Source organism: Equus przewalskii, chromosome 9, assembly GCF_037783145.1.
Source record: "Equus przewalskii isolate Varuska chromosome 9, EquPr2, whole genome shotgun sequence".
NCBI classification, from domain to species: Eukaryota; Metazoa; Chordata; class Mammalia; order Perissodactyla; family Equidae; genus Equus; species Equus przewalskii.
This window is the reverse complement of record NC_091839.1, coordinates 11,289,599-11,302,424: the sequence shown is the minus strand read 5'-3', so window position 1 is coordinate 11,302,424 and position 12,826 is coordinate 11,289,599. Positions and strand designations below refer to the sequence as shown.

The following is a 12,826-nucleotide window of genomic DNA, read 5'->3' as shown; positions in this document are numbered from 1 at the left end:
ACATTGTTTATTAGGTGTAAGACATTATTTCTTATTCTCTTTCTGTGTCTGTTTTTCGCTCTCTGTTTCTCATTTTCTATTTGTCTATTTCTCTGTAAATCCCTCTGTTACTCTCCCATTCTGCTTTCTGTGGAGTGTCTCTTCTGGGTTGTTGTCATTTTTCCCTTCTGCCTTGGTTCTTCTTTCTCTGCTCTCTATATTTAGTCCTTTACAGTCTTTACCTCCCAGCCTGCCCCTACAAATTTTGATTCCACTACCACAGCTTCCCTGAGGTGAGAGCAAGACGTCCTCTCTGTTCCAGCTCCCTCCTTGCAGCCAGAAATGGCAGAGATGACCTCCCTCTGCCTTTCCCAGAGGACCATTCTCCTCCTTTAAATCAAGGCAGACCACATTGAATTTATTTCCATGATAAGTTTACTGGGAAACCAAACAAAAAATCCAGAGAAAGGTGAGACATGGACAAGCTTCAGGGTCCCTGAGTGACTAGAAGAGAAGCATAGACTTCCCCTCCCTCATGCTTTTGCTGACTCTGGATTGGCAGGTAGCCATGGAGATTTAAAACAAGTAGAAGACTTATTTGGGGTGGGGTGGAAGGTTTGAGGCAAAAAAAATGAAACAGAAAAAGTGTGATGAGAAGCACTGGCAGGAATGTGGGCGGAGTCTCAGCATTTGCACAAACGCATCTGGAAGGGTCTTGGTATCTTGTTGGGGCCAGGGCCAATTGGGGTCAGGTTTATGTCCTCGGGCGCCCCCAGCGGCTGCAGTGAGAAACTCTGCAGGATGGTGGTGAGGTAGAGGAAGAACGCCATGCTTGCCAGGGACTGTCCCAAGCACATCCGACTCCCTGGTGGAGGGATAGGGTGTGAGTTGACATGGTAGATGGGATGAGAAGTTAAGTGACTTGCCGAAGGCCACAGAGCTACTGGTGACAGAGCCAAGATGCAGACCCCACAGGCCTGACTTCTGTCTCCATATTATTAAACCATTTCTGTAGTCTTTCTCATCTGTGCTGGGTGCGCACAGTTGGCAATATCATAAGTGTTTTCTCTTACAATTATTCTATTATTTTGCTACTATGTAAACATCAATATTTTTTCCATCAAGACAGTAGACTAAAATAAGAAAAATTAGAACCAACTCTCTTGCAACAAATGGAGACTTCATGTTACAATATCTACCTCAAAGGTTTTCATCACTCTCTGCCTCTACCTACAGAATTGGACAGTGAGAGTTGGGTGTGTCTCTGAGCAGACAAAGCAGACACTGCCTTGGGATTTCTGTGTTTCTAAAGCTAGAATAAAGGCAGTGAAAGTGAGGAGTGTAATCAGGGCTGAGGGATGTAGGTAGGAGAATGAGATTCTGGCTGTTCCAAGGCTGTGACTCCCATCCTCATTCTACTCACCAGCAGAGAAGGGCATGAAGGCAGGGCTCTTCTTGAAGCACTGACTGGCATCCAGAAAGTGCTCAGGGTTGAACTCCTGGGGCGTCATGAACAGACTGGGGTCCTGGTGGACTGTGCTGAGGAGAGTGATAACATCTGTGCTCTGTGGGAGATGTGGAAATCAATGGTATGGGGGGCCAGAGCATGGGTCTCAGAAGCAGAACACACATTCTCCAGGGCTAGAGGCCTTGGGGACTTGAAATACAGAGTGTTGGGTGAATTAAAGTCTGAGGTCCCAAGAGCCGTGTGCAGGTCTCAGACTGAGATGTGTGGACCGGGTTCTGAGTTATGGGCCTGGCCTCCTCCTCAAAAAGGGCATCTCAGATCCCTGACTTGGTGTTCTGGGAAAGGGGAGTGGTCTCGGAGAACACTTGGGATAATCCCATGAGCCCCAGGTTCTGGAGAAGGGTCCTGGGAAGGAGAACCTGGACTTGTGAAGGGGCGAGATGTTCAGAATGGGTTCCAGGTGTCTGGGCACAGGAGGAAATCCTGTGGAAGAGGTCTCGTTTTGGGTGCCAGGACCTTGGATGCCATTGCTATAGCTCAGGGTGCCAGTTGCCAAGGCCCTGAGTGCTGGCGATGAGGGTATCAGATGCTGGTAGCCAGGGTCTAGGTGACAGTTGTCAGGTTCCCAGGTGGATATCAGCTGGTGACACACCTTGGGCAGCAGGAAGCCACGGAATACTGTGTCCCTGGAGATTCGGTGTGGGTAGCTCATCGGCATGATGTCTGCAAAGCACTGTACCTCATGGATCATGGCGTTCGTGTAAGGCATGGCCCCACGTGCACGCCGTGCACGCCCCACCACACAGTCAATCTCCTCCTGTACGTGGGCTGTGGGCATCAGAGGCTGAAGGCACTGTCACTGAGGCTGGGCCTCTGTGTAGGAGTTTGTGGGATAGTCAGGGGGAAACTATTCTCACTTTTTGAAGCAGGAGGCGGGCCCATAGGAACTCGTTGGGATTTGTGGAAGACAGGGAGGGAAAGGAATGCTAATTGGGCTGGTCGGTTCACAGAAGCAGGTGGTGGAAAATGACTGGGTTGGGTCATGGCGCTGAGGGACTGGGGTTGTTTCTAGGAAATGTGGGTGGACAGATAGCAGGAGATATGAGAGAATTTTTGGAGGCTAGAACTGAGTATGTGAGCAAAGCTTCTGGGCAAAAGGTTTGAGTCATGTACCCCTTGTGCATGTGAGCTGAATTCAGAGTTCCAGAGAGTCTGGAAAATGGTGACAGGGTATGTGGGAGAGATTGGAAGCAAGATTCAGGGCCCTTTGAATAAGATGGAGAATGCAATTATAAGGATGCGTGTGTAAGGCTGGGAGGGCTCTTTGGATGGGAGATTTAGAACTGATTCTGTACAATGTGAGATTTGAGAGTGGGACTGCATGGGAAGGGCTCCTGGTTAGGTTCAGGGGCGCACCTTGAACTTTCGGGTACTTTAACAGAGTGAGGAAGGCATAGAGCAGCGTGATGCTCAAGGGTTCTAGGCTAGAAAAGAGCAGATTGTGCGTGGTGGTCTCCAAGGTCTCCAAGTTGAAGTGGGTCATCAGGTCCTGATGCTCCTGAGGGTAGGGTGTATGTAGCCACAGGCTGTTGCTTGAACATCCACAACATTACCCCACCAGATTTGTACATCTATTTCTGTGTGTCAGTGTCTGCCCCATCTAAACCTTCCCTTGGGTGAACTGGGGGATGTGGAGGAGGAAGGCCTGATACATCTCACTCCAAGGCCTGAAAGCAGAGACTTGGAGGGTGCCTTAGTGACCATTAATGAGCATTAATTGATGATTCAGGAAGAGGATGAGGTTGACTAATTTTTCTAGGGCAAAGCACCCAGGTATTTGGGCTCTACCTGAGATGTGGTGGGCAGGAGCATCTCAGAACATTCCATCCTGTCCTCTGAGCTTACCCAACCTGATCCTGATGTTGGGCTTCCTGGTTTTCTCTTAGGGCAGGGCTGGCAGACAAGCTCCAGGTCAGACAGAGATGGGACTTCCAGGCAATTTTTACCTGTGTCATCTTGGCGAGGAAGTAGTCGATGAAGTCCCGGGGAGAGCTGGGGTCAAAGGAGGCCTGGTGTTCACAAATGCTGAGGGTGATGAGGTGCTTGAGGCACTTCAGGTTATGGAAGAGACGTTGGTGTGGCCCAGGCAGCCAGTCTAGGAGCCTTGGGAAGATGTTGTACATCTAGGGGTGGGGCAGGGGCAGGAGGGGCAGGTGGAAATACAGAGAGTCAAAAAGGAAGGGTGGGTTCAGATATAAACCAGGGGAGGAAGGGAGAGCGGAGAGGTGAGACACGAAAAGAGATGTTGAAGTGTCAGCTGAGGAATGGGTGGGATAGGCCAGGAGGTTAGAGATGAGGTTTCTGAAGTGGTCAATGAGGTGTCTCCAACCCCTGCCCTGTGGGGTAATCTTGCCACCTCCTACTAGAACTTGGTGTCTCCTTATCCCAGTAATCTCTGATCCTTGGTGTCCTCTTTCCCCACCCAATCTTTCTGTTCCCCAATTTCGAATGCCCTACCCCCCAACCCAAAAATTTTGTCCCCCAGTTCTTAAAGCTGCCCAACTCATCCTGGATGGACATTCAGCAGATGGCCAACCTTGCCCCAGTGGCTGTTAATGATCTGGAAGTTGTCACTGAGGAGCTGACTGATGGTCACTCATAGTCAAAGCGGCTGCCGAAGAGCACAGAGCAGATGATGTTGCACAGAGAAAGTCTCAGCACCAAAGTGGGGTCTAAGAGCTGGCCTGTGGGTGGGGGATAAGGAGGGTGAGGACACTGTCTGATTGCTCCACCACTCAGGACCTCCAATGTGCAACACAACAGAGTTTGTGCAGCAAAAAAAAAAAACTAATTCAAATGACATACAACTAATCTACAGAAATATAATTGATGCACAGAACATGCACTTGGCTACACAACATATAGCCTAACAAAACCTCAAAAGTATATAGTAACCCAGCAGGTCCCAGTGAACACTGAACAAGACATGGGAACCACACTCACAGCAAATACGACAGCTGTGTATTGCAACACAACAAAATTCAATAATAAGGTTAATCACAGGGAAGCTCAGAACACTTCAGAAGACACAGGGGCACCATACAAAATACATGGCTGTGTAATAACACATGTGTTGGAGTATTCCAGAACACAAGGCACACATACAAAAATGGCAAATTGCAGTACAATATGCAACATCAAAATGACACACAGCAACAAGACAGACAGTATAGAACTCATTACAATTGGCATCATGACACAATAAATCAAAGCAATAGGACAGAAAAGGTGACACACAAGCAGTATCCAGCAACAGAACACTTGGAAACTCTATAAACAACTCACAAGTACACAACTTATAGAACTCAGCCCCCAGTTATGGGTCTCAGTGCAACCATACAGTACAGTACCACAGGGCATGTTTGACCATGCTACTATGTCGGTCATCAATAAACCACACAAGGCGCTACACCCAAAGACCCAATGACTCAACAGAAAAAATACAGAAAATAAGGGGAAATATACATCACAATAAGTTCGACATTATACCACATTACACCCTAGATTTCTCAGAATCTGAAGTAAGTTTGAATCCTGGCTTGGCCCCTGATTCTCAATGTGACCTGTGCGCCAACTACCGCCTTCTGTGAGCCTTAGTTTCCACCTCTGAAAAATGGAAAAGATAACAGTTTCCACCTCATGAAGTTTCACAAGGAGTCTGTGCCATGTGTTCAGTTCAGGGCCTCTCCTATCACGACCCCTTCAGAGATGGGAAATGTTAGTATTTTACATGCATCATTTCATCAAAACCTGCAGAGGCACCTGATACTTTTGTCTACCCATGAGTTATGAAGGCTCAAAGACCAAGGCATAGAGCTATTCATCTCTTTATGTCATTTTCCTATTTAAAATGGGGCTAAAAGTAGCATCCACCTCATACATTACAATGAGGATTCATTTTATAAATGTAAAATACTAAACACAGAGCATAATATGTAGTAGGTGCTGTTTATTAGTTGTAAGTATTTTCTCCCAGTGTTTGCTTTAGGTTTATAGTATACATCTTGAACAGAACACAGTCTACCTTCAAGAAATATGCAACACTTCACGTATGCTATGAGAACCTTAAGAGAGTATTCTGCAATTTTCTTTCTCCTGGACTCTGTGCTGCTGTCATAACTTTTACATGTGTTAGACATCCCACCGTACATTGTTGTTATTCTTGCCTTTAACATGCAAACACTTTTAAAGAGTTTTTTAAAGTAAGAAAAAGGTCTTTCCTTTTTACCCACATATTTTCCACTCCCACAGTTCTTAATTCCTTTGTGTAGATACATATTTCTATCTGGGATCAGTTTCCTTCTGCCTGAAAGATTGCCTTTAACATTTTTTGTAGTGAAGGTCTGTTGATGATTATTTCATTCTGATTTTGTATGCCTTAAAAAGTCTTTATTTTTTCCTTCATTTTTTTAAAGATAATTTTATCAGGCATAAAATTATTGGTAGACAGTTCTTTTCATCCTTTTAGGACTTTAAAGAGGTTGTTCAATTGCCTTGCAGCTTCCGTTGTTTCCAACTGTAAGTGGACTGTCTTCTTATTTTTCTTGCTCTATATAATGTGCCTTTCTTCCTCTGGCTGCTTTTAGGATTTTTCTCTTTATCAATAGTTTTAGACAACTTGATTACGGTCTGTCTTCGTATAGTTTTCTTGATGTTCTCGTGCTTGTAGTTTACATTGGGTTTTCAATTTTACCAATTATGGGATATTTTATCCTTTCTTTTATTTAATTTTCCTGTATTCTCTCTTTATTTTGAGACTTCCAATTACACATCTATTAGGGCATTTGAAGTTGTCCCACAATTTTCTGTGTTCTATTTTCACACAGTGTTTATTATTATAGGTTTGATAACTATGTCTTTGAGTTTCCTAATCATTTCTCCTGCAGTATCTAATCTTGTGTAAATCCCTACTATTATTGTTTTTATTTCAAATATTGCATTTTTCAATGTTTAAGTTCAAGTTAGTCTCTTTTACATCTTCCTTGTCTCTCCTTAGCATGCCTATGTTTTCCTTTAACTTCTTGAAATTATGGAATATGGTTACAGCAATTGCTTTAACGCCCTTGTCTACCACATCTATCATTTGAGTCATTTCTGGGTCATTTTAGATTGACTGACTTTTCTTAACATTATGGATCATGAGTAGCAGTCTCCAAGATGATTACCAATGGTCTCCACTTCTGGTATTTATGACTTTGTGTAATCCCTCCCCACATTGTAGCAAGGTTGATCTGTGTGATGAATAGAAAAGGACAGAAATTCTGGTATGTTACTTTGACATTAAGTTGTAAAAAGCACTTTGGATTCCATCTAAGTTCTCTCCCTCTCTCTTTCTCTCCCTCTCTCTCTCTCTCTCTCACACACACACACACACATCACTAACTCTAGAAAATGCCTGCTGCCACGTTGTGAGCAGTTTTATAGAGAAGCCCACGTGCTTTGAAACTGAAGGCTGCTGCTATCAATCAGATCATTGGGCTTGGAGCATATCCTCCAGTCCCAGCCAAGCTTTCAGATGAATGAAGCTCTGGCCAACCCTTTGACAGTAACCTAAAGGAAGATTCTGATACAGAACTACCCAGTAAATGCTCCTGCATTTACTCGGGAACTGGGAGATAATTTTTTTTATTTTAAGATGTTTAATTTTGGTGTAATGTGCTACACAATGATAACTAGATCAGCCATATTTTCCTGTATCCTTAAAAGTCTGGTAATTTTTTATTCATTGCCAGATATTGTTGGGCACCAGGTATATTTTTATTTCTATAAGTAGTCTTAAGCCCTAATATGGGGTACAGTTAAATTACTTGGAAACAATTTTTCCTTTGGAGGCTTGTTTTAGGCTTTTTTTAGATGGAATTAAAGTATATTGTAGTCTAGGGATAATCTTAGACAACTCTTAAAGCAATATCCTTCCAAGTGCCCTACTTAATGTGCCATATTATAACATTTTCCACCTGGACGGAGGAAACAGGAGCTCTCTCCAGCCTGAGTGAGCTATGTAGACTGTTACGCTTCTCTTTCATGGTTCTTCCCCTGCCCTCAGGTAGTTCCTCATACACATGTGCTGATCAGTCTCAGATAGACACAAACAGACCCTCTGCAGATGTTTGGAAGTCTCAACTTTTGCCACTCTCTCCTCACTAGTTTACTTCTCTGAGAAGTCTAGAGAGCTTGACCTCCCTAAACCCCCAGCTCTGTTTCCTCAGCTCAGACCAACTCTTGGGATACCCTTGAGCTCCCAACATTTCATATATTCTGTTCATTTTTTTGTTATTTCACATGGAGGTAAAATCCAGTCTCTTTTACTCTACCTTAACCAAAAGCAGAAATTCCATAATGCTATTTAAATTGTTTCTCTTTTCCTTGGATCAGCACAGAGCAAGACGTGGATGAGCACCAATTTTGGCTTGACTTTGAATCCTAGTTCCACTACTTCCTAGCTTCGTGACATTAGACTCTGTAATTTAAACTCTATGGGCCTTTGTGTCCTCCTCTGTAATGGTTCCTGCCCTATGTGGTTATTGTGAGGATGAAATGATTTAGTATGTGTGAATTACTTAGCACGGCGTCTGACACGCAGCAATCATTCAAGTCTTAACAGGTATTGTTCTAAAGATAATATCTTAGATGAGTACTGCATTGGTTAAGTGTGAACTCTAGTGCCAGTTCAACTTACATTTGGATCCTGATTCCTCCACCAAGTGGCGTTATGACTTTGAGATGGTCATTTTATCTCTTTGTGATTCCATTTCCTTATAATTCCTGATTATTGTGTGGCTTATGTGAACTGAGGTGGTTAGCATAGTACCAGAAACATAGTGAGTGTTCAAAGTATAATCATCATCTCACCATCATCATCATAATCTTCCCCACAATTACATATGCTGGACTCCAAATACCATATGGACAGATAACAGGATCAAATGACAGTTGCTACTGCATCAATCTATCCTGCCACTATTCATCAAGGGAACACAGCACCCCAAACCAGAATACTTGGTTGCAGCACTCCAGGGTAAGCTATTCGCATTAGAGTCTAAGTGAATGAAGCTTCCAGGAGTGCTGCAGTGCACAACCTGCACTCCCATACAAAGTAACTTTGACATAAAAAGTCAAATGTCAAAGAGCCAGGACCAGGGCTGACCTTCATTTTTCCTTAGCTCTACCATCAGGAAGCTGACTTCTTCCATGATGCGCTTCTCGAAGCTCTGTTTCCCCATCCTGATGTTATGCAAAGTCTGTTCAGCAAACTTTCTTAGGACCTTCCATTTATTGTCATTGGAGAAAGCAATAGCTGAAAGAAAAGTGGAGGAGCTAGTTCAATTGACATTCATTCCTGGAGATCACTGCCCTGTGAGTCTCTCTTCCCTGATACTGCTTGGAGAACCACAGAATACGTAAGTTCTCTGCACTAGGAAGCCTTCCCTGATCTTCGCAAGTCAGATCAGTCTTCTTCTCTGGGCTCCCAGAGCTTCCAGGATTTTCCCTTCACAACCTTGATGAGTTCGTCACATCACTGCCTAGTGACAGGGCTGTTTCCCCCATTAGACTAAGGGCTTTGAGAGGGTAAGGGCCAATTATTTGACTCTGAACTGCTGGCCTCAAAACAAATGAATTACATTATCTCATTGAATCTTCTGTCAGTCTCCTCAGAATAGCAGACTGAGGGTCAGATCAGGGAAGCTACCTGCCAAGAGTACACAGCTAGCATATGGCAGACCCCAGGTTGCTTTCTTTGTACTATGTATGAAATACGTAGATGGTGGCTGTTTTTAACAACACGCTATGTACGTTCTCAGATGTTTTACTGCCACAATTTAATAAGGTGACCTTATCTACCTTCTTCCTCTCCCTCTTCCAATATACATGGACAGTGGTAGTCATAAGATCAAGCTAGAGGGAGCAGATGAAGGTAGGGAATGGGAAGTGATCTCAATATTAATAGAAAGATTTTTGCCCCCAGACACTCTGAGGCAAGTCAGACATCTGGAACTCACCCTATGGAATGAGCATAGGTTCCCCATGGGACTCTGCAGGATTGAGAGAGTGAGCCCAGGGTGCAGGTCTCCAGGTCACTCACCTTCAGCTAGGCCTCCGTCTTTTTTAGCTTCATATTAACATTAAACCTAATATTCTGAATAAATAATATGTGCTTTAAAAGTTTGAGAAACACAGTAATAGCTATTTTCTCAAGTCCAAATAAGACAAGATATTGAATTGTCACCAAGGGCTAGACCTAGCATTTGAGGTGGATGCACTTGGAGTTTACAATGGAGTTGATAAGGTGTAGTTTGGTTGGGCAATATGATTGACAAGGAGTTGAAGCAAGAGAATTAGATTAGATCAAGTATGGGATTAGTGGATTGTATTGAAATTGATGATCAGAATGGTGTTGAGTTGGTGAGGTTGGTAATATAACGGGCCTGGGTAGAATATATTAAATCATAATCAGCCAAAGACCAGCAGGGACAAAAGTGTAGTGTGACAAAATCAGGTCAATTGACTTGATACACGGAGGAAAGACACTACAGAGCCACCACGGCATGCCAGTCATAAAGTGGGATGGGATAAGTGCCTTGTATAAGATCTGGGCTCTGCTTAAGAATCCTGAGAAGTCTAAGTTAAGAGGGGTAAATTCTGTATTACTTTTTCTTTCTAAAGAGGGATTAGGAGAAGTGGGGGTTACCTAGCAATTGGATGCAATCTTGTGATATGTGTGATTGGATAATTGCATATTTCCAGCAGTGGGTGGGTATAAAAAAGCAGTCTTGGGGTCATTGTTTAAAAAATCAGTAGTCATTCAAAATAGAAGGTCTTTATGGCATTTTACAACTACTGCATGATGTTGGGGGGAACAATGTTTCCAGTTAACTTTATAGCTGGCTTTCTGTCTCTGTCCTTCCAGTCTGCTTAGTGACACGGCTGGATTTTCTTTTTGAGTCCACACTGATTTCACTCTCCTATGAGGTTTTTACTTTTTCAAATGATATTGGAGTAGGCAATGGTTTTTGTATGTTGGTTTTCAGGTTGACTTTTGGTTTGGGTTGAAGTTGCATTTGTTATTTAATGTGTTGGATTGGGTGATTGCGTTTGTAGGATTTAGAAGGAAAATAGGTATTTGAGTCTGGCCAAATTGGACAGTATTTGGAATAGAAGATGGAGCTAAGGATTGGAGAGAAATTATGAATTCATTTTCACCAATAGGATTAGGATGGGATTGATTATGGAAATTTATCACAGAGATTGAGTTGAGGTCTAGGTGGACAGTCAGAACTGGTTCTGGATCATTTGACTTGTCAGTTGAGATGGAAGTTGAGTATTATTTTGATGCTAAAATAAAGGTTGATGATACTAAGGTTGAGCTTGAAATGGAAATGGGGATTCCAACAAAAAAGTAAAATTTAAGTTATTGATGGTGTCTGGGGATGGTGAAAGTTGGACAACTTCATCCCAGGTCCTGGACTGTGCAGTTTCTATGCCATCTGATGTGACTAGTTGGATCAATGACCCTGAGGGACACCAATATTGGGTAACTATCTCTCTCTTTCATGCTGCAATAATGGAGAAAGTGTTTTCTGTGATAGAGGAGAGGAGGATCAGGCTTACTATTTCCCTTGTTGAACTTGGAAAATAAGGGGACATCACCCTGGCCACTGAAGTCCTTATCATGGTCCACAAGAGCCTCCTTCACAGCTTGGTATCTGCTGAGGACCACCACCTGCCTGGATCCCAGATGCAAGGTGTACACAGGGCCATATTCCTTACTGAGCTGTGGGTAGGAACACAGAAGTTACATTTGGCCTCCCTGTCTCCCCTGCCCTCAAGCTAAGGGTTCAGTACCTCTGTGAGGGATGTGAGCATGTTTTGGGAGCTAAGCTACAGCAGGTTTCCCATGAATGGAAGGGGTCTGGGTCCTGGGGAAAGTTTCTCCTTGCGCCTTGAGCCAAGAGTCAGGAAAAGACAGCTAAGAGCCAGGGCCAGAAGTAAGATGGCTGTGCTCAAAAGATCCATGGTTAAGGCAGTTGCAGGCAGCATCTGAAATGAAGGTGAGAGCGGTTGTGGCTGGGGAAGGGATAGATGTACCCCTCATCTCCATCTGGAACATGCCTCCCCCAGGGCCCAGATACAGAGGAAGTTGAGGAGAGGAAAAGAAGTAGAGAGGAATAGAGACAAGGAATCCGACTTGAGAGAGAAAGGGAGGGAAGTTGGGTGGGAGGAAGAATGAGAGAAAGAGTAGCAGTGGCAGAAAGAGGCAGTGATAGAGTGAGAAACATTAAGAAAGAGATAGGCAGAGAGACAAAGAGGGAGCCAGAAAGATATAAAGAAAGAGATAGAGAAATTGATAGATAGGGACAGAAAGAGGTAGACAGAGAATGACTTACACAGAGATAGAGAGGCAGAGACAGAGAGAGAAAAAGAGACTTACCTCAAACTCAGAGAGACGTTGGAGAGAGCATAAGGGAAAGGCTTCTCTCTCTTCCTGTCTTTCTTTCTTTCTCTCTATCCCTGTCTCCCCTGCTGTCTCTTTCCCTCCTTCTCTCTATCTCCTTTTCCCTGTGTGTCCCTCTGTCTCTCCCTCCCTCCTTTCCTTCTGTCTCCATGTTTCCATATTTCTACATCTTTTTCACTGTCCCCATCTGAGTGTGGTTGGTGCCTCTAAGTTGTTCAATAGATGCCTCAAGGTTTTTATGCATGGAACGGGGGGGGGGGGGGGGCTGGGGGAGAAGGCCCCAGAGCCGCTCTGACCCTATGATTCATTGTTTGACAACAAGGAATTCCCATGACCCCCTAATGGCTGAGCAACAGAGAGGGAACAGGAGACTCGGGGATAGAGCTCCAATTTAGATTCTCCTTCTCTTGCTCCTGGCCCTTGGGTGTCTGTGTAATACACACTGTAAGTGAGAGACTTGGTGAATCTCAGAATAGTATACTCAGATCTTCACTATTTCCTTGGATAACAGAGTCATGGAAACACTTACCCTTAAATAAAATAGATCATAGAACCATGAAACTATGACAGAATAAATAGACTCCTCAATCCATTAGAAAGTAAGCTCAGCCAGGGCAGGGATTTTTGTCTATTTTTTGAACTGCGCATTTCCACACAAAGGATCGGTGCCAAGGGTGGGTTTCCAAAACATACCCACTGCATCTTCTCTCCATCATCCTATCTGAGACCAGAACTCCCACCCCTCAGTTCCTCACTTACCTTTCCCCAGCTATCCTGACTGTCTGTTTGGAGAAAGTTGGAGAAGAGCAGATGCCCACATTCTCCACCCACATCCCTGGCTTCCCCCTCACCTCCTTCAGGGATTT

At 44.0% G+C, this 12,826-nt stretch overlaps 1 protein-coding gene across 1 annotated transcript; it reads right to left on the bottom strand.

Annotated features, from left to right (window-relative positions):
* Nucleotides 1-662: 662 nt before the first annotated feature.
* Nucleotides 663-11,521, bottom strand: LOC103540570 (cytochrome P450 2F5-like). The gene is given in 10 exon segments (XM_008507178.2): nt 663-844; nt 1,403-1,544; nt 2,100-2,275; nt 2,864-3,005; nt 3,454-3,630; nt 4,044-4,102; nt 4,105-4,191; nt 8,655-8,804; nt 11,117-11,279; nt 11,351-11,521. Coding segments are annotated over 10 exon segments (1,449 nt in total).
* Nucleotides 11,522-12,826: the final 1,305 nt, after the last annotated feature.